At 41.2% G+C, this 22,387-nt stretch overlaps 2 protein-coding genes across 7 annotated transcripts in view; one reads left to right on the forward strand and one right to left on the reverse strand.

Moving 5' to 3' along the window:
• gnal (guanine nucleotide binding protein (G protein), alpha activating activity polypeptide, olfactory type) overlaps positions 1–9,355 on the forward strand; it is a 38,049-nt gene extending 28,694 nt beyond the window's left edge. For both annotated transcript variants that reach the window (XM_010885753.5, XM_010885754.5), the window contains exons 6-12: positions 5,941–5,995; positions 6,152–6,225; positions 7,271–7,329; positions 7,618–7,738; positions 8,025–8,155; positions 8,547–8,614; positions 8,762–9,355. In XM_010885753.5, coding sequence (XP_010884055.1) covers positions 5,941–5,995; positions 6,152–6,225; positions 7,271–7,329; positions 7,618–7,738; positions 8,025–8,155; positions 8,547–8,614; positions 8,762–8,908 — 655 coding nt within the window. In that variant the 3' untranslated portion in view covers positions 8,909–9,355. The remainder of the gene's footprint in view (positions 1–5,940; positions 5,996–6,151; positions 6,226–7,270; positions 7,330–7,617; positions 7,739–8,024; positions 8,156–8,546; positions 8,615–8,761) is intronic.
• A 2,955-nt stretch (positions 9,356–12,310) lies between these two features.
• mppe1 (metallophosphoesterase 1) lies at positions 12,311–22,293 on the reverse strand. Of its 5 annotated transcripts, none has more exons than XM_013139666.3 (9): positions 22,229–22,293; positions 18,182–18,290; positions 16,361–16,464; positions 16,100–16,180; positions 15,624–15,732; positions 15,385–15,465; positions 13,758–13,880; positions 13,276–13,416; positions 12,311–13,155 (listed from the first exon to the last, which is right to left on the reverse strand). In XM_013139666.3, the coding sequence occupies exons 2-9, from the start codon at positions 18,278–18,280 to the stop codon at positions 12,973–12,975; spliced, it is 921 nt and encodes a 306-aa protein (XP_012995120.2). In that variant the 5' UTR covers positions 18,281–18,290; positions 22,229–22,293; the 3' UTR covers positions 12,311–12,972. The 5 variants fall into 5 exon arrangements, with proteins under 5 accessions (XP_012995120.2, XP_012995121.2, XP_010884054.2 ...); XM_013139667.3 differs by lacking the exon at positions 22,229–22,293 and adding an exon at positions 22,123–22,195; XM_010885752.4 differs by lacking the exon at positions 22,229–22,293 and adding an exon at positions 20,344–20,614.
• Between the last annotated feature and the right edge of the window lie 94 nt (positions 22,294–22,387).

The following is a 22,387-nucleotide window of genomic DNA, read 5'->3' on the forward strand; positions in this document are numbered from 1 at the left end:
GCTTAAATTATTTTAGTATTTGGGTATTTACCAGCTTTGCACACTGTTCTGAGCATTGTAATTTTCAGACATTGCCACCGATTTTCAATAGGATTGAGAGCAGCGCTTTGGCTTGGCCACTGCAGGACGTTCACCTTTTTGTTCTTGAACAACTCATTGTCCTGCTGAAAAGGGGACATCCTCCCAAGTGGACCGAAGAAGGGGCTTCCCTCAATTTCAAAAAGATGCGCAGCACCCGCTGATGAGAAGCATCCCTGTAGCATGCTGATGACCCCTCCATACATCACAGTTTTTCAGCAAAATATTCAGAACTTTTTCAGGAAGGTGACCATGTGAACCCAATTGCCACTCTAACACAGCTTGAGAGTTTGTCTGCAGGGATGGGAGAACCTGCCAGTAGGACAACCTTCTGGCAGGTTCTTCCATGTAGCACTTGATCAGGCATTGAAACTAATATTACACTATTAGACCTGAATGCCAAGTGCTGCATTTAGTGAAAACTAGATGCCGCTCATTACTTGGCTGATACCAACCTACGTTTAAGCTTTGTGTTATGGGGATGCTCCTCAGCGGCAGGGACTGCGAGTCTGGTAAGAATGGAAGGCATTCTTACCAGACTTTAAGTAAATTGGGACACATTTTATTAAACATGTTTTCGCTTTATCATTATGGTGTATAGTGTTTTTAAATCAATGGAAAAAAGTAATCAAATAGAAATGAAGTCCATAGCAAAACAAAATGTGGAGAAAGTGAAGGAGTCTAAGTACTTTCACTTTACACAGGCATTGTTCATTGGTGTTCTCCCAGTTTCTGATCGGAGGATTGACTATAGTAAAGTCTTAATTCATTCAAAGAATAAAGGGCTTTGTAACCTGTGCAACATGCTTTGAAAACTTTGTAACTCTCTGTCCTAGTCAGATTATTGTAGGCCTTCGCCCCCCCCCCCCCACCCCCCCCCCACACCCAACGTCAGTGGGTATAAAATATTTAGCATATTGTACCAATCCTGGTAGGAATTCATCTGACACGGAGCCTCCGACAATTGTTGTCAGATATTTGTAATCTTGATTTTCCCACGGTTCATTTGTGATTGGGTCATTTGTCGTATGTGAGAGTGTCTGTGTTTCACTGAGTCCTACCAGAAAGATGACTAGGTGCATACACGCAGCTCTGTACGTGTGTGTGTGCGTGCGTGCAAGCATGCGTCAGCCAGTTAAGGAAGAGGAGGAGCACACTCTCTCGACCCCGTTGACAGGGAACCCAGCTGCAGCCCTGCGCAGGCACAGTTGGCCACTGAAGGAGGTGCTCTCGCTTTGCCCATTTTCAGTCAGACGGGGCGCCACCCTGAGGCCGCTAGGGGAATAGTGCAAGCAGAGCCTCACCCTGTCTGCTGTGTGCAGTCATTCAAGGAGCTCCACGGACTTGGCCCCATTCCTTTTGGATGAATCAAATGTCCTATCAGAGCCCTGCTTCTATTTCCGTTGCGGTTTTATTTATGGAACTTAATGATTGGAACAGCTGTAGAGGTACAGAAAGACCTCCCCCTCTATCTCTCTCTCTCTCCCTCCCTCCCTCCCTCTCTGCGAGCAGTTCCTCAAAAGTGTGCCCATAAATCGAGTGGTGTGTGTGTGTGTGTGTGTGTGTGTGTGTGTATACCCCCGCTCTGGACTTGTATAATCTGTCTTTTTCGGAGCTGATCCATTCCCAGGGTTATTTTTAGCCAGAGCTATCCTGCAGCTGTGTGAGTGTGTGGCTTGTGTGTGCGTGCATGCGTGCTGTCGTGCGCGCGTTTGTGTTTGAGTGGCTGGATTTTGGAGGTGCATCTCTTAATCTGTTTAATGTATCTGTCAGGATGCAAAATGGCCCCCATGTTTTCTACTATAAACACTCTCCCCCGCCAGACCTCCTATCAGAGTCTCCAGTAGTACTAAGAACACTCCTTCCATCCATCCAGTCAAGTAAATCATCACCTTCACCATCAGTGGTAAACCTTTCTCTATATAGTTCCCTGACTTTGACCAGAACCCACAGAGGTCAGAAGTGACCCATGCTATTTGGGGAAAATATCATTTCTAACTATATTATATTCATCTGGATCGGAGCTGGGTTCTGGTCAAAACTAGTGTGCTATTTAGGGAATAGGGTTTAATTTCAGACCTGGGTGGGGATAGAGATGGTCATGTTAAGCCTTTGCTGCTACCAGGAATATAGGAGCTGTGTAAATTCCTGTTGATTTTTGGCAGAGACCGAGTTAAGCGGACCAGACTCGTAGACACATAAACACACAGCAGCTATTCAGACATGAAACACTTGAGCCAGACAGAGCTATTTTAGTGTCCTGCTCTGGTGTGTAACTGAGAACCTTTGTGTTTGTGTGCGGGTGGGTTTGTGTATGTGCGCGGGTGTGTGTGTGTGTGTGTGTGTGTGAGTGACATTTACAGCATCTTAGTGTGAAAGTCCATACCTCATCTAGCTTATGCTTTTGCATTCATGCTGTAATTGGTGGGTGGGTCATTGTGTTGTTACACTTTTTTCTATTGTGTAATATTACATGTTATAAGAAGAAACTCTTTAGTCTACCTGGGTCCATTAGAATAATTTTTGTCATTTGAAACCATTGGGTTCTTTTGCTAAAGTTATTCCCTGTCAGTTGTATTATTGTGAGTGATGGTTCTAGATGGTTCCAGATTTCCGCTCTGACCACCATAGCCACTCAAAATGTGGAAACTATTGATCTTTTCTTTCCATTCAACCAATTAATAGCTTCAGTCCAGTAGATCTAGGCTATGGATAAGTCCAGGAGGAAAAAAAAGCGTATAAAATCAGGACAGCGCTGAGGTTGGGTTTTTGGATCGACAACCTTGCATTTCTTCGTGTGGGGGTAAGGGATGCTGTGGAACTCACTCAGTTGAGATTTATGAAAAAGAACTGCTTCCAGGTCCAAACTCCAGGGGGGGGATTTTATATTTACAATGTTTTGGTAAAGATGTAATACTGGTAACTTTTGTAATTTGAACAAGTAAGGACACCTCCTGGAAAGTTCATGTTTTTTTACATATTTGGACAGATGGATATTTAACATCATTTATTGATGAAGGTAACCAAGTCACCTGATTCTAATTTCAGACCATTTTATGGTAAAGGTAGGGCTGTACATATTCCCCCCCCACACTATAAAATAGTTCTGTTGATTTTAATTGCAAAAATGGTTTCAAAGCTTACTGCTGGGTGATTTGTTAAATTTGGTAACCTTTTATCAATTTAGCTGAAATATCCATAAAAAAACATAGGAGACAACTTTCCCAATAAAAATTATGAACTGCCTGATCTCAAATGGTGCAGACCGATGTTAGTCTTTGTTAACCCCTCTTGTTCTATGTTGCGTTTTGCATAACTACTTAGCCCAATTGCTTCTCCTTACGATTCTGACAATACTTCATAGAGGGTAAATATAAGAAGGCGTACTAAATTCATTAATATATTTGTCAACACACTAAAACAACTATTTTCAGAGATGTACACATCTTAATTGTGAGTATTTAAACACAGCGCATTTTTACTTCGTTTAGGAATATGGAATATTCAAACACATATGGTTGAAATTAGACCTGGGAGGAGCTGCGCTCTCATACTTCCACTGGCCTCCAGTTTAACATCTGAGATACTTCCACTGGCCTCCAGTTTAACATCTGAGATACTTCCACTGGCCTCCAGTTTAACATCTGAGATACTTCCACTGGCCTCCAGTTTAACATCTGAGATACTTCCACTGGCCTCCAGTTTAACATCTGAGATACTTCCACTGGCCTCTAGTTTAACATCTGAGATACTTCCACTGGCCTCCAGTTTAACATTAGAGATACAACTGGAAAGTAGAAAGTAGGGCCCCCCAACTTCACAAATCCCAATTTGCCACCTGCCCTTTAAACCAAAAGGTAAATGGTAGGTTGAAGACACTGACTGTGCTGTTGTCTTTTATGTCATGAAAAGACACAGAGACTCTGACTACTTGGCTAACTGTGTCCATACACAGTAACTGTGTCCATACAATAGACTATTAGCTCTGGTACCGTCTTGTCAAGTTACTTGGAGGTGAGGAGTGGGGCATTTGGACTTCCCCAAAGCGCGCGCACACACACACACCCACAGTCACACACATTTGCCATCCCACATGGATACTTAGTATATCAGTAAGGTACTGCAGTATATTCTGACACGAAAACGTAAACTCAAATCAACCTTTTCAATACTGCCAATGGGCGATATTTCTTTTGGTCAAATCTTTTGTGATTTATTTATTGTGAGAGACCCGCAATGTAGTTAGTCACATTGCATTATGATGTATTGGGTTGTTTCTGCAGCTTTATATTCAGAAATGGTCCTTTTCAGTTTGAGTAGACATTACTGCTAAAGGCTACACTCCATCGGTATAAGCTGGTTGCGTAGCTAGCTGACAGGAAGTTGTTTTAGTTGAAATGCAGCGGACTATTTTACATTGTCATGAACATACTCTATTTTTCACCTCAGTAAAGTGTGAAATACAAAATCAAATAATAGCCTAAATGTAGGCTAATTTTGCTGGGAGTCAATGAGGAGATATTTCCCCCAAGGCATCTTTCACCCACACGTTTCCATGGAATGTGGAGTTCCAATAACCTCTTCGCCTAATCTGTAGAATGTAATAGAACAGAATAGTAATTAATATAACACATTACAGTACAACAGAAAAGAACATAATAGAATTGAATAGTACCGAACAGAGTAACACAATAGAATTGACTACAGATGAGTTGTATCTACTGTTTATACCAGTGATAGTGTTGGTGATATGACCATGCTCTTCAGTGAGTAAAGAACAACTGTGTGTGCGTGTGCGCGCGTGCATGTGGCCCTGTCTGCTCTACCACAGGGACACACACACACACTCAAACACACCCGGGGAACAAACAGTTCGTGCACACCAGAGCGAGAGGCTCTCATCTAGCTCTGGCAGGAACTAATTGCTGGCTTATGTAATGGGACAGGAAGAAGGGGACATAAATAGGTAGGGGTGGGAGGGATGTCCTCTGCTGCCCTCTGGTGGAAAAGGATGGGTCAGGCCTCTGATTGGCCGTGTAGTAGGTATGCAGTGGGCTTTGTAGAAAGGACCACATTCTCTATCTTACGTGACGGCAGTGTTATCTGCTCGCTAATGAAACATTCTGAATGTTATAGTTTCAAGATTGGCTAAGTCAATACACAGTCACTGTCTGTTTAACAAGACATGCGTCTTTGACTGTGTGTGTGTGTGTGTGTGTGTGTGTGTGTGTGTGTGTGTTACTTTGCGTGTGTGCCTGTCTGCATGTGTGGGTCTGGGGCTCTGATAATCCAAATGAAAGTCCTCTTAGATGAACATTGAATGTTATTCACATTGGATTCTGAGTGGACACCTGATTGAAGGACTTGTTCCTACTCGTCTCTCAGAATTGGTCCTGCCCTACGCGCCTAAATGTACTGTATGGTCACAAGACGTAGGCCTCCCTACTTTACCGAGAAACAAACAGCTGGAGGCAGGGCTTTGTCCCATAGAGCTTCGTTATTGTGGAATGATCTGCCGATTTAAAGTGAGAGAGACAGCCTCAACCTTTGGGTGTTTACTGAAGACTCATCTCTTCACTAGGGTCTATGTTTAAGTGTTAACTGAAGACTCATCTCTTCACTAGGGTCTATGTTTAAGTGTTTACTGAAGACTCATCTCTTCACTAGGGTCTATGTTTAAGTGTTAGCTGGCCCAGGGGTGTGAGGGTGAACGGCCATGCTCTGGATTTACAAACCGTTCTTGCTCAAGTCAAGTGACAGGGTTTACCACCGCAATTCAAGAATGACCCAGTTGTGTCGCCCCACGTTCCTAAGAACCAGGCCGCTGTCCCTTAATCATTTGTTCTGTTTTGTATTTTGCAGCTTCTTGGATAAAATTGAGTCTGTGAGGTCGAATGACTATACACCAACAGACCAGGTAAGATCACTTTTCAACAGTTTGAACCATTGGTGAATTTTGCTCCATTGCTCAATGAAAAGCACAATGTAGGCAAACTCTTGCTCACTCCCTCTTACTTTTCTTTTTCATTTGTAATCTCTTTGCATCTCTTGTCCTGAACCCCCCTGCCCCCAGGATCTGCTACGCTGCCGAGTGTTGACTTCAGGGATTTTTGAAACAAGATTTCAAGTCGACAAAGTGAACTTTCAGTAAGTAAACCCATTCCTTCGCCCTGATTAGATATCATCGATCATTGTCTGTTGAAGACTACGGCAGAGCTATTGAACTATGCTCCTGGAGGGTCAAAATGCTTAGTTTTTTATGAAAAACAAATTTAGATCTGAATTTGTCCCCAATTTACAAGGAGAGAATGAAGACCAGAAATGTTTTGGTTGTTCAGGATCAGAGTTGAAACACCCCTAAAATAATGTATGTGGCCATGGGTGTTTCTAATTTTCATGGAATTGTCACCACCATGTGGTTGTATATGGGACTGCAAAACATAAGGATTGCTTCTTTTTGGTGGTTCGACTGTCATATGGAATTGAATACATATTCACACTTACGCAATATAGGGTGTTAAATATAAATCTTGCTATGGCCATTCAAAGATTATTGAATGTTTAACAAAGGTTTTGTCAAAGAATGACATTTTATAAGTAGCAAAATGTATGGAAATAAAGCTCTATATTCAATAACATTTAATACATAAAACTGAATGGCCCAAATTAAATAAAACTATTTAGAGTTTATCACCAATGTTTCTTAGAGAGTTGTTGGTTGTCTTTTCCTTTTTGGAACCTGGTTTTGAAAAGAGTGCACAAATATTTGTTTTACCATAGCACAACCAAGCTGATTCAAGTGAACTGTGGTGATCTTAATCAGGTGTAAAATGATTGTGAGAATATGAAATGGTTAAAAACTAAAATGTGCACAATCTTGGAGTTTCCAGGACCAGGGTAGTGTGTAACTGGTCTGATGTGTTCACAATAAACATATCTGCCCCACACAGCATCAAGTCTATCACCATTGCCAAGTGTTTTTGTTTAGTGGTTCATTTTCCACAAGGTCTAGGTCATTACCACAAATCCATGTAGAAAATTATTCCAATCAACTATATCTAAAAGGTCTAAAAATCCCAGTTCAATAAGTAATTGATTCGCAGTGGTCCACCAAGTCATGGTTGAGTTAAATTGGGCCTATTCACACATTAGACAATGTAAAACAACTTACAAATGTCTTCTTCTTTACTAGTATGTTTGATGTTGGTGGCCAGAGAGATGAGAGGAGAAAATGGATTCAGTGCTTCAATGGTAAGTGTTTTTTGGCCTAGGGAGGTTCAGCATTCTATCCTACAGCTTCTGGAGCACTGCTGCAGTTTGGGTTTTGAATTTGGCACATTGCCCTTTTAGCGAAAACTGTCCTCTATGTTTATCAACTTAGAATAACCCGGATAAAGCACTTTTATTGTGTAAAAAAAAGAAAAAAGAAACACTACAATGACAAGCTACATGACATGCTTTTCAATGGTACGGTGTTTGGTCCTCATAATGCCCAATTAGTGCCTCAAGGGATCATTTTAATGTGCTCCCCTCCCCCAGACGTGACGGCCATCATCTTCGTGGCAGCGAGCAGCAGTTATAACATGGTGATAAGAGAGGATAACAGCACCAACAGGCTGCGGGAATCTCTGGATCTCTTCAAGAGTATCTGGAATAACCGGTCGGTCCGCTGACTCCTGGGAATTCGATCCTTTGGCGTGAACCGGTGTTGTCATGTCAATAGCCTTACGTTAAGATTTTCGAATCAAGCTGTCGCATGCAGTTGTTTTACGCTGATCATAACGCGGATTATTAAACGGACGCAGTCAGACAACCAAACGCCGTGAACGCATAGATGTGTGATGCTTTTTTTTTAAACCCGCCTGTTTTATTTTCCACTAACTCCTATGCAGTCATGGCTTCAATGCCTGTCTAGTTACACTGCTCTTTGTTGTGTGGGTTCACAGGTTTTTACGGACCATTTCAGTCATCCTGTTCTTGAACAAGCAGGACATGCTGGCTGACAAGATCTTAGCAGGGAAATCTAAACTTGAAGACTACTTCCCCGAGTATGCCCGCTATACTCTGCCGGCCGAAGGTGGGCAACGAGATGGATGGAAAATACACTTTATACTTTTAATTAAAGCTTGATATAAACTAGTTTACAAACATGCAGATTTACTAAGCAGAAATACATGCACACACACACCTGCCTGGCTAGGCATTGTCGTTGCCCCTAACTGAAGGACTTCCAGTCAGATAATTAGTGCTGGCTCTGACATAAGCACATTTAGATTATAGTTATCCTGGGGTGCTAAATTGCAGTATGGAAACAACATGAACATGCCAAACAGAATGATTTGGAGGACTGAGATCACCAGTCAGAAGCACTGCATGCAATCTGACTTGCTTCAATGGCGTCCAGTCCTATTGATATAATTCCCTTCTACTAATGAACCTGTTTGTGTTTCCTTTGTCTGATTCTGTAGCTGTTCCGGACCCTGGGGAGGACCCAAAAGTGACCCGGGCCAAGTTTTTCATCCGAGATGAGTTCCTGGTACGTACCCTTTTCATTCTGTGTACTGACCATAAACCTTTGGGTCATACCAGTAACTTGGAGGCAACCCCTTTCAGCGATGGGGTCATTTCCATTTCAGTTCAGGCACTGATGTCTCACTGATGTCTCATGTCCATCACCCCGCAGAGGATCAGCACGGCAAGCGGAGACGGCAAGCACTACTGCTACCCACACTTTACCTGTGCTGTGGACACCGAGAACATCCGCCGTGTCTTTAACGACTGCCGAGACATCATCCAGAGGATGCACCTGCGCCAGTACGAACTCTTGTGATTGGTCGCAACACTCCATCCAGTCAGCGCTTGGCCAATCCCAGCGTGGTTTGTTTCCACTCCCAAAACACATGGCCCTTTTACCACAGGGACCAGGAGAACTACTGAAGCATCACAGTGCTGTCTTTTTGTTTAATATTGTTGCTTTGATTTTGTAAAACAAACTTTTTTTTGTTCATTTATTTATGGCCCATTTTGACTTTTATTTTGTAGGTATATGCAGGGGTGGGAAATGACATTTTGTGTGTGCCTCACTCTTATTTCAAATGCCTTTATTCTGGTCATTCCACTAAGCCTTTTTAGCCATTTTGTTTTCTAGTTTTTGTTTTAAAATGTGTTATTTTTCTGTTGTGGTTGGATATGGACCAGCTGACGCTGTGTGTGTGTGTGTGTGTGTGTGTGTGCGCGCGTGCGTGTGTGTGCGCGCGTGCGTGTGTGTGCGCGCGTGCGTGTGTGTGTGCGCGTGCGTGTGTGCGTGTGCGCGTGCGTGTGTGCGTGTGTGTGTGTGTGTGTGCGTGCGTGCGCATGTGCATGTGTGTATGCGCGCACGCGCGTATGTGTGTATGCGCGCGTGTGCGTGTCTGCATGCGCGTGCATGTGCGTGCGTGGGGGAAATTGTGGAGCTCTGTAATGGACTCCAGTGTGGGTTGGTTCCACAGTTGGTACCAACCATCTGACACTCCTTTGGTGGATGACTGCTTTTCTCTTTACCCGCTGACCCCCCCCCAGTCCACCACCATTCCTCCCCTTTTGCCTATCCCCCCTGACCCCTTCTCTCCTGTTCTGAAGAGTACTTGGAGGAGTGGGGGAGGGGCAGGCAGAAGACATAATGCACTTTGCATCAGGTAACTTAAAGGGATCATTTGACCAACAATCCTGTTTGGGTGAAATTCTCTCTGTTTTCTTTTTTTTCTTTAAGTCCTATGGTGTCATTTTCCCAATAAGCTATTCTTTTGACCTAGATGGGAGTAATTAGCTTAGTCAAAATGCATTAATTGAAACTGTAGAACCAATATAGCAAACGTTAAATAACTAAACACTTAAAACTACATTTTGTAATCTGTCATGCTAGCAGCAATTCTTTTTTATTGCATAAAAATGAAATAGCTGTTGGAAATTTACTCCAAACTGGCACTATTTTCCCTAGCTACAGCGCCCAGCACCTGTTGCTCATTGATGATGTCATCAGGGGTGTGGTTTATAACATCAACAACCATGGAGAGGCAGATACTGGATACTGGATTCAGTTTATGTAGTATATTTCTTCAGTGCAGTTAAACATTTTAGAGATGCTGTAAAGAGGTTAATGGAATCCAGACAAACAATTATGTTATTGTTTGTATGGATTTCATTAATGACTTGGGTAGAGATTGTGAATCTCCTCATAAAAATAAGAAAATTGGAGTTGAGCAATAAAAAATTAATCAACTAGATTTGACAAAGAAATACATTAGTAGGCTTTTGTTTGGCAAGAAAATTTTTAAGCACCCAGTAGAGAAGTTTCACACAGTCATTTCGGAGAGTTGTGCAGAATGTTTAATTTTGCCATTCAGTACCATGATGTGGAAGTGCCAGTCCTAGCTACCAATCCCGAGAAGCGGGACTTTAATGGCGAATGCATGAAAAGATGCTGATTGATAACATGTATGAACAAAACTAACAGGAAGTATCAGCTCATTTGAACATGTAAGTGCTATTGCAAAACTAACATCCTTGTAAGGTAGACACCATAGAAAGGTCATTTGAGGTAAACGATGCCACTGCATTTTTTTTAAATTATACGCTTGCTATGCTGCTTTTGAACCTTCACTCGGTTTCAATTCATGAATTTTCACAATGCTAATTAAGTTAAATTAAGCCTGGGGCAGAAGTAACAATGGTTTATTGTGGAGTATAACATTCCACGGTGGGATTTATTTTACCCAAATATGATTTTTGGTGAAAGTGTCCCTTTAAAGCTGTCAAAGACATACACATGATGTAGCACCATAATATTTATTACTCTGTCACTTTTTGTTTGGGTTTGTTTGTTTTATTTCTTTTGTTTTATTTTCAGGATAATGAAGAGTCTTTCAGGCTGCCATTGAGTGGCTTCTGAGGAACAGAAATAGCATTGAGAGGGTGGGGCTTAAGGGAGACAATGAGAATCCTGGGAGTTTGAGCCCTATGCACCTTCTGGCTGAAGGGCAGCAGCAGTTTTCTGCCACTCATGTCTAGATGGACAGAGAAATACCACACTCACTTTGATTTGCCCACAGATGGTCCTTTTTGACTTAGATCTCTTGGGCAATAGTTCTATATATAAATACAGTATATATATATATAATATATTTTTGTTTTTGTTGATTATCTTGTACACTGTGCAAGGTTGATTATCTTGTACAGACTGCAAAATGTAATTTTGTACAACTTTATTGAGAGAAAAAAAAAACTACTTGTAGAAGATCTTTGTGCCTTGATAATGGCTGTACCTGTACATTGAGCTCTGATGTATGTTTTTGACTGTACAGCTTGATGTCAAACTATCTGACAAGAGACTGCAGATGGGGAGTTTCTCTCTCTTTCTCCGTAAAGGTTAGTTTTTCTGATTTATAAAAAAAAAAAAAGGAAAATGTTATTTAGTAGAAAAGGAGAAAACATTTGCGAGAGGTAAAGAAAAACATGAAAATCCTGTATACATTATGCAAATTAACCACTTACCTACCGCAATGACCCCAGACGGCAACCCGGGACATGCCTTTATCCTCTTCTGTATGGACGGTGAACATTTCCCTCTTCATTTCTGATTCTCAGCTTTAATACATTGGAAGATCACTGACGTGTCCACATTGCAACCTGGCGTTGTTTCACCACAGTAGGAGGCGTCTTTTTAGACATGGAGTGTGTATGAGATTTATACACGCGCGTGCCAGTAAATGTGTGCGTATGCGTGCTACGAAGCATGCATGTACTGTAAAACACGCGTACGCACACACACTCACGCACTGTATATGTACACTGTACATATGCATTTTATATTAATATATATGTACTGTACATATACATTTATAAAGATATACATATATTCTATAAATCTATATGTACAATTATACATAGTAATGTGTGCCTATGCGTATATATATTTCTGAATGTCTTGAACGTATGTATGCATACACATGCATAGGCGTCAACTTAATATAGAATGACAAGTGTGTGAAAGTAGTGGTCATTTGGGCATGGACAGCCCCTTCACAATGGCGCGGGCGTTGTGGGTTTGTGAGCACTGTTAGATAGGCTATTCTTTACACTGAACAGCAGCTTTCAATGTGCAAGTCTATTCTGAGAGCATGGAGTCGGGAGTGGTAAAACTTTTGTGTCAGGCCTTTAAAGGAATACAAAAAAATATTTTTATTTTAATAAAGAGGCATCAGAAGACCTTTGTTTTTTTTGTTCGTGTCTAAACTGAATATGCAGGAAAATACGACCTATTATGTACACTTTGTATATGCATAAATAACAGTGGCTAAAAATACAGTTCCCTCCACTGATTTCATCCAGGTTTACAATTAAAGGCTCAAAGATGGCTCTGCCATAACTTCACTAACTCTGCCATAAAGTCACAGTGAATAAAACATTCATGTTGCCAATACTTTAAAATTAACATGGTGTAACAGAGCAGCCAAGGCCCTTTACAAGGTGTTGTAGGTTTGAATGTAAAAAGATCAACCCATCACAAGGTGTTTTTGGTCTAAAGGGTGAAATCAAAGGTGCCTGGTCACAGACTTCGTTTGAGATTCTAAAACAATGATGTTAAACATTTTTCTTTAGACTTGTCTGAATCTTCCTTAAAATAATTAACAAAAATTGAAACTGGAGAAATTAATGACCAACATTTATAGTTTACACTGTTCAGCACACTAACAAAAGTTCCAAAAGCAATAGTTTTTTGCTGATTTTGACAGCAGGGAAATTATACATTTCAGGTACGGCCTCTAAACGCAGCATTTGGTATTCTGGGTCCTGCTGCAGCAGCCTTTTTTTTAGCCGCCAGCCAAGGAACATTTGATTTAGTGGAAACACTAACAGTCACAGGCCCTTGTGTTTGCCCAGGAGGCTTGTGGCCAGGATCATTGAGTTTTTGGAGAAGTGGATGTGGGCCATGAGCAACAAGATGAGAACCATGGCTGTGGCACAGTAGATAGCCACCACGCTGCTCTCCTCAGGCAAGAAACACTTGGCCAACTGGAAGTCTGTGGGGGAGAAGGTGCCCTGTGGAGAACAAGAAGCAAAGAGCTTGTGTTCATCTTCTCTTTTCTTCAAAGAATTGTAAAATGTGAGTTCACTTGTTGAATTACAAATCTCAAACAGCTCTTGTAGTCAATTAGTTACCAGGATGAAGCTGGGGTCGTTCCGATTGCGCCAACTGAACGAAGGAACACTGATCTCTGGGTGCTTGTTGTTGTGGACGACCTCACAGGCACTGTGGGTGTGGCCACTCAGAATAAGGCGTGGCTGGAACCACCAAAGTAACTGTAGAGAGACCGGTGAATGGTAATGCTTGCATTGTCTTGCTGACACCAGTGCTATGGTGTGCAGTCACATGGGTCAAACCAGTCAGGATTATTATATTTCCTTAAAAAGCAGCAAGGCCTTTAACTCGCTTTTGGACTGAATCCAGGCTTGACTACCCAACACAGTATGATATTTGCACCCTTCAAAATGAACCCCTAGGGATATGTTGTATCTTAAAGTCCTCATCCCATTTTCATTTGCACTAATTTGGAAACAAATGGTGAAAGCAAGCAGAGGAGGTCACTGTATACAATGGAGAAGCACCTCGGGTGTTACCGTAGTTAGCGTGTATAGCTCACCCTTTGAGATGCCTCCTGGGATAGCACGTCGTAGCGCTCATGGAACACCTGGTTGCGCTCGTCAGGAGAGGCAGCGTCTTGCCCCGTGCACTCTGCGTCGTTTGGACGGTACAGAGGGAAGTGCTGATCACAGTATGGATAGAAGGAAATGAATCGGAAATGCAGTTAACGGAACACGAGTCCCTATTCAGGTTAATGCCTAGTCAGTTTTATTCATTCCGTTTCTAAAAAATAAATAAATGGAACGGTAAGCAAAATCAAGGTAGATTTTAAAAAGCAGTACCAGGTGATTCTGTATAATACACTCACCTAAAGGATTATTAGGAACACCTGTTCAATTTCTCATTAATGCAATTATCTAATCAACCAATCACATGGCAGTTGCTTCAATGCATTTAGGGGTGTGGTCCTAGTCAAGACAATCTCCTGAACTCCAAACTGAATGTCAGAATGGGAAAGAAAGGTGATTTAAGTAATTTTGAGCTTGGCATGGTTGTTGGTGCCAGACGAGCTGGTCTGAGTATTTCACAATCTGCTCAGTTACTGGGATTTTCAAGCACAACCATTTCTAGGGTTTACAAAGAATTGTGTGAAAAGGGAAAAACATCCAGTATGCGGCAGTCCTATGGGCGAAAATGCCTTGTTGATCCTAGAGGTCAGAGGAGAATGGGCCGACTGATTCAAGCTGATAGAAGATCAACTTTGACTGAAATAACCACTCGTTACAACCGAGGTATGCAGCAAAGCATTTGTGAAGCCACAACACGCACAACCTTGAGGCGGATGGGCTACAACAGCAGAAGACCCCACCGGGTACCACTCATCTCCACTACAAATAGGAAAAAGAGGCTACAATTTGCACAAGCTCACCAAAATTGGACAGTAGAAGACTGGAAGAATGTTGCCTGGTCTGATGAGTCTCGATTTCTGTTGAGACATTCAGATGGTAGACTCAGAATTTGGCGTAAACAGAATGAGAACATGATTCCATCATGCCTTGTTACCACTGTGCAGGCTGCTGGTGGTGGTGTAATGGTGTGGGGGATGTTTTCTTGGCACACTTTAGGCCCCTTAGTGCCAATTGGGCATCGTTTAAATGCCACGGCCTACCTGAGCATTGTTTCTGACCATGTCCATCCCTTTATGACCACCATGTACCCATCCTCTGATGGCTACTTCCAGCAGGATAATGCACCATGTCACAAAGTTCGAATCATTTCAAATTGGTTTCTTGAACATGACAATGAGTTCACTGTACTGAATGGCCCCCACAGTCACCAGATCTCAACCCAATAGAGCATCTTTGGGATGTGGTGGAACGGGAGCTTCGTGCCCTGGATGTGCATCCCACAAATCTCCATCAACTGCAAGATGCTATCCTATCAATATGGGCCAACATTTCTAAAGAATGCTTTCAGCACCTTGCTGAATCAATGTCACGTAGAATTAAGGCAGTTCTGAAGGCGAAAGGGGGTCAAACACAGTATTAGTATGGTGTTCCTAATAATACTTTAGGTGAGTGTAGGTCGGCTACATCGATTTAATTTGCAACTGACCGAGTAGCTAGATGACGCATGTCTCAGCAACAACCTACGACTGTCTAATCTTGCACACACACAAACTGTACCTGTAGGAGGATAGACAATGATGGAGGATATTTCTGCATTTCTTCCTGACAGTATCTTCTCATGGACCCTGACCACTGGCTCTGTGAAATCCAAAATGAGATCATTCAAAATACTGGATCAAGATACATTTCAATACCAAATTTTTAGAACATTAGCTGCAAACGGATTATCCTAAAGTATTGGTCCCTTAAGTAAATCCATGGCACTTATTAACAAAAGCCACTGTGACAAAGATCACCTTCATTGAGCAGTTGAGGGTCTGAGAGAGGCTATACAGCTCGTTTTCCACTTGCTCACAGATGGGGCAGCGGTCTCCATGCAGGGCCATACTGTTCACCAGCACAAAACTTAAGAGGGGAACAAACATTGACAGGACAAATAGTAGCAGAAAAGTAGCAACAAATATTTCCTCAAGCATGAGAGATAATGGATTCTACTCCGGTTCTGCACATTAAACTGTGCCAGCGACCCGGCCAGGACAGGCATTCAGTGATGCCACTTGCCTTCTGCTACCCCCTTTAGACACTCCTGGAGTATTGAAAAGGTAAATAGGCATTGAACTAAGGTCTCTGTAGTATCTTTACAACCTGGCATTTTATTTATTTCCAAGTTTGCTTGGCTGAAGGTACACATGAACGTGATGAACAACAAACTGCAGATTAAACAGACATTCAGGGGAGATTAGATTATACTATTTATAGCAGACGGTCTTACTTGACTCCCTTTTTCGTAACGATCCGGGCAGATGTGACGTTGAAGACCCTCTCGAAGCGTTCAAGCTTGTACCAGTTCATCCTGTTTAAAGTGAAATAACGTAGCATCAAAATGAAGCGAGCAGCAACACCTGAAAGCCTGAACCTAGTCATAATGGACAAAACTATTGTTGTCAACGCTAGATAACCAATTTACTGTGTGCTTTGCTGAAATGCACTTGGTAATCTCCTTTAAACCGTGACTCCTCCAACAATAACTTACTCATGATGGAAGCCAATGTCGTGGTTCCCAATGATAACTATTAGCTCCATATCTCGGGGGTGCCGGAAGATCTGCTTAAAGCGCCGCACATCGTCCTCCCAGTCCTAAAGTCAGAAGGAGGTGTAATCAGAAGGTAACAGAGGACTCTTTTGAGCTCTGTGTTGAGGTCGGGACTGCAGGACTGCCGAGTGCAGGGATATTCAGCTCTGGAAGGGCTGAAATACTGGTGGATTTTGCTTTTACCTGGTAGTTAACTGACCTCACCTGGTGTCTCAGGTCTGAATCAGTTCCTTGTTTAGAAAGAGAATTAAAACTTTTTGTAGAAGTGACTTAACCTGTCCTACTTCAGTGAAGCAGCAAAACGTAGTCAAAGTTAAATATGTATATTGAAATGTCTGTTTAGATGACAGTATAGCACCCTTATGTGGTGAAGTTAGGTATACATATTTAATTGCTAATAACTACTGAAGAAACAACTTCATTTTGCAACACTTTATAAGGAATTTGAAAAGATTATGGTACTAGTATCAGTACTAAGTATTATATCAGTTAGCTGAATATTAAATTGGGTCACCGTTAACTTTGTGCCCTTTTTCTTGCACATTGAAATGAATAAGACATTCATGAAAACCTCAAGGAAGATCAGCAGGCAATAACTGTGTATGATCCTGAAAAAAATAACTATCCCCACCACCCCACACACACGGTTCATAATATTTTCTTCAAAGTTTGAGCCACATTCATAACCCTGGTTCTATGAACCAAGTGTACAACCCTTTTTATCACGGGACACAGCCCCTGGTTTGAAAAAGGCTCTTTAAGTGGGTTGGGATAAAAGCAGGATGTGTGACACAATCAACCGTATATGCCCTCACAGTACTTTAACTGGATTGATATACTTCTGTTCAGATTTCAGATTTGAAAGGTATACCATGATTTGATGTGCTCTCAGTGATCTAACTTCTCAGCAAGGTTTTCAAATATATACGATTTTAATTCAGAATAGCAGAGAGCACCTTTTTATACACAAAACAATAAAGTAGTCATGTACTGATGTGCCAAAAGTTCTCCTGTTTAGGAATAATGTTCCCTTAGTTCTGTCATTGAAAGTGTCCCATTCATATAGATGACAATACACTGACTTAATGTGATTACAGATAACAGGTGTAATTATTGCTTGGTAAAAGTCAAATATGAATAGCTGATTATACATCCTCAATCATTAATCCAACTCCAATTGTATAGAAGTCTAGATGTTTATAAAAGATGCTTATAAAAGAGAAAATTAAGCTGTTGTGATTACTAGAACAGCTGTACAATGTGATCATTAAAAAGCAAACATCATCTCCTCCTGCCCCTACTGTTTTTCTACTCCCTCCCTTGGTGGGATTTGAGTTATATCATCCCATTATGTCAGAAAGAGTGTAAGATAATTCAGTTTCAGTGTTTCTACTAAAGCACATCTGGTGGCAGGTCCAGACCTCAAGGGCAATCTGTCCAGCATTATAAAATTGAAACAGCCAGTGATCTACCGTTTCAACTGGTTAGAAAAAGGTCTAAATATCTGTTGTTTGCAAAAGGAGCAAATTAAGTTGATGTGGTTACCAAAACAGCTGTAATATTCGATCAGCAAAGTGCATTACTGTTTTGATTTCAATAGAGGAGTGGATCAAGATGGCAAAGTGACAGTTTACATATTTTAATGACTTCTCAATGAACCAAAATAAAACATAAATAAAACAGATATTACCACATATCCTGAATTGTGCAGCTGTTGTGTGGCGTAACAACAGGAAATGTCTTTCAACATAGAGTACAAACCTTTGGAGAGCTCCATTTCCCTTCATCGAAGATGTCTCCCAAAATAAAGACTACTTCTGGCTTTTGGAGCCCCAGTGCTGTCTGGAAAGCCCTCTCCATCTGCCATTCCCTATGAAGAGGTAAAGAACAGTGTGCATTACGATTTCCGCAGGACATTTTGGAATGTGGAACAACTACTAGTAAGCACCACTATGAAAAACTCCTGACTCTGGGCCCTTGCTGTCCCATAATCCACTAGTCACAATGACAGCCCAGCACCAGAGAGACAAAACGCACTGATGGGTTACTGTCCATCATGCTTCATCCTGTATCAAACAGATCCTGGTTCCAGTGAAGAAATCTGACTGACCAACTCAACATAGACCATGTCAACATGAGGCTGTCCAGTCACTGCAGTGATCCGGTTTAGTCGGTAAAGTTGGATGCCACACTGATTTCATAATATCCAACATTGATTTGAGACATGTAAGAGGATTAATTCTATTCTTGTCCTTGAAAAACTGCCACTGTCCACATTCCAACCCAAAGTATTCAGTGCACGCAGCATCAGTCATGCCTTCCCCAAATTATGTAAATGCCAGTGGTTAACATTACCTACACACAAAATGCACGCTCATTCTTTTGTTTACATGGACCTATTCTTACTTTTCTGAGCTTTGATCAAGGACACATTTAAATGCACTTTATTGGTCTGTGTACTTTCTGGCCAATGGCTGTTTGTGTTTTCACATACCACTACCATAAAAAAGTATGTCTTTTTATTTATTTTTTAATCTAAAGCTGAAAATGACTTAAGTTTTGTAATCTACTTTTTGGTATATATGAGAGTGGCTATTAAGTCATATGTTAACACCAAGCCAGTGATGTTTCTCAATTTCCTTTTGAATTGTAAGATTATAAGAATGTCTAAACAATAACAATGTATACTGACCTACTTATGAACCACTGGTAAAGAGCTTAGCTATGTGATACATCGAAGCTCTGCAGTACATTATTGTGTATCTGAGCATGTAGGAAACAAGGAGAGAGTAAGCAAGGATTTAACAGCTAGTTACATTTTTATATATACACAAGGAGTTTAACTGAAAGGTGTAGGGCACCTCAGAGTCTGCCTAGATCAGGCCACCCTAATGTTGGTGGTGGTCACAACAATATCTCAAGCACTCCACAAATATGTAGTTTAAATATATAATTGAATTTGACAAAAACATTCTACTTGAACTTGGGTGTAAGTGTAAAACAATATCCTAATTTAAACACACGAAACCCTCAGGCATTGAAACAATGTGTTCTGGGAAAAGTTCATTGGGATCTAGACTAGTCTATTGGTAATGTATGTGCTCACAATGCAGAATCAAGGGCAGAATGGATTCAAAATGCACAATATGAACAACTGTAGACAGGTCAGGTGTAGGACCCTAGTCTGCAAATATCTTGGGGACCTAGTGTTCAGGGTCCTGTATGCAAATATCTAGGGGACATAGTATTCAGGAGAAAGCGCAACAACACCACTCATTCAAAAATAAAACAAAACAATATTTTGTCTATAATGCTTTGAAAACTAAAGGAAAAAGAAACTTAAGTAAGCCAAACAAGAGGTTTCTAGGTTACTACACATAGTCTAACCAATGGCCAGGATGAATTACATGGACGTTGAAGACTATCCCAATAAGTGACAGTTCTACGGGGAAACTCAAAACAGTAAACAAAAGTAAGAATCAGCTATGACATTTATAGAATTTCACTTCCTACCTTCGTAGTTTATCGAACCAGTGTCCCTTAATTGCACCAAGAAGGTGGGTATCCGAAAGAAACAAAGCGTGGAGCGGGGAGACTCCCACCTCCCTGTCCCCTTTCAACTCCGGCCAAGAACAACGCAAAATTGCAGGGTAATATATCAAATATTCACAGAAAATGAAAACGCAAATGACCGATAAGAACAGGGTAAAAGTAAGGCTAAATTTACATTTAACACTCAGTCCCTGCATATCTGAGGGAATGTCAATCTTTTTCACCCACTGTAGAGACAGGACAAAATAAATCCTGCTAAATCATAAAAAAATGCCCTAGATAGCTTAAGCGAAACCGATTAAAAATAGGGCGGAATACTCATGACATAAAAAAATCCATATTCCTCGGTATACATTGTTTGGAGCGTTTACCTAAAAATCTCCATTGGACGGCGATCTTCCAAACATAGATCATGAGTGTGCGCCAAAGTTTATCCAAACTTTAGTAGTGGTCAAGATTGCGGCTTTAAAATCATGGCTTTATTTAGCCTGGATACTATGTTAATATTAAACCGCAAATGCCGTTAAGAGTAGTAGTATGTGGGAGAATAAGAATGACAATTGTATTTGTGTGCGCGTAGTGAGAGCAGGTAATCCAGACAGAACGCTGTTTGACTGGAAATACAACATTCTTAATCTAATTTGCAAAACAAGCTGGCACTAATAAGAGTCGACTTGTCAAAAATTATTTCTAAATTAGATTTAATCCAAGCTTAAAGTCAAGGATCCCTACTTACTTAAAGATTGTTGTTTAATTGTTTGTTATAAAAACTACCATTATGACAGAGAGCACTTTAAATTATGAGAGATTGTGTAGGACTATTATTATGCATTTTGTATGGGATTTCACATAATTCCGTTTAAATGTAAACTACTGTTCGATTAGTCCTGTCATTTCCGACTGAAACCCATCTGTTGTCTCAGACCCAGTCAAGCCGGTTATCCCACCGTTAACAATGGATGGATTAGTCTATTGAAGCTCCACATAGTAGAGCTGTTTTCAAAGTGCCTCTCATAGAATGCAACTCAGCAGTTCTTCCCCAATCCTAACCCCAGTGGTATATCTATTAGGCCTACATACGGCTATCATATAGATCGCCGATTTAAGTGACTCAATGTGCTCTCTTGCTCTCCATACACACACCCGCGACACACTATCGCATGACAAAATAAATTCAACCTCTAAAACCACTTGGTTTAACCACACGGATTTAGGTAAATATTAATCAGAAACTTAATATATTTTAACTGGGTGATAGCGTCTACAAAAAGTGTGCCATGACAACAGAAGTGGTATATTCGGACACGGGGGAGGATGGGCTACAATCTACGGCTTTTCGTTTTTGAAATATTTTAGCAAATTTGAGTTTATGATTAGTAATTCAATAGCGTCTACGAAAAGTGTGCCATGACAACAACAGTGGTGTGATCGAACTCGGGGGAGGATGGCCTACAATCTACGGCTTTTAGATTTTTGAAGAAAAAATAAAATGCACATTTTTGAGTTTGTCATTAGAAATCCAATAGCGTCTACCAAAAATGTGCCATGACAACAAAAGTGGTATATTCCGACTCGGGGGAGGATGGGCTACAATATACCGCTTTAAGTTTTTAGTTTATCATTAGAAATGTCTAACAGTTTCATTGCAACCCTCTAGTCTAAAGGGTTCTCAAACCTCCCCTGGTCACTCCCAACCGTCTCATCGTTTTGTTATAGCTCTGAACTAGCTAACCTGAATCAAGCAGCCAAGGACTTGATAATTAGTTGATAAGCTGTTTGAATAATGAAACCAGCAGGCTCGAGACCTCATAGGGTAGGAGTTGAATACTCCTGGCATAGGGCCTGGTACGTCGTGACTCGTGCCACGATTCCCTCCCTGTTCGATCACCTCATTGTTTCCTACATGTCAGGATTCGGTACACTGGTGTCAGGAGTGGGGTGGCACCCATGCCAAACCGATTTGGTATAGATAAACATGGAGGCACGCTGTTCTGGAGAATAGGAGTAATGTAGAATAGTATAAAGGTGCAGAGTACATCATTTGTATTACCAGCAAAACTTCATATGACCTATGCAGGCTTTACAATGTACACTAAAAAGATTGCTTTTCCAAAATGATAAAATCGGGGAAAGGACAGTGGAACACTCACTGTGTGTCTATCTGTACTTAACGTGTAATATGGTAACATCCACAGGCAAACTGTTGGTGAAATGTGGGTGAAAATTTCTCCGTGCTGTAACAAAAAAACATTTCACCTGGAGTCATTCGAAATCGGCCCCCAGACTCTTTGTGGAGAAAACAACTTCAGTGGGCGTGGTGTTGTGTTTGACCAGAGCAACTAGCATGGCTAAACAGGCTCTAGGCGAAATCGTTCAGATTACATAATTACACTAATTGGCATAATAGGGTCATAG

The sequence above is a fragment of the Esox lucius genome, chromosome 21 (genome assembly GCF_011004845.1).
Source record: "Esox lucius isolate fEsoLuc1 chromosome 21, fEsoLuc1.pri, whole genome shotgun sequence".
Taxonomy (NCBI): Eukaryota; Metazoa; Chordata; class Actinopteri; order Esociformes; family Esocidae; genus Esox; species Esox lucius.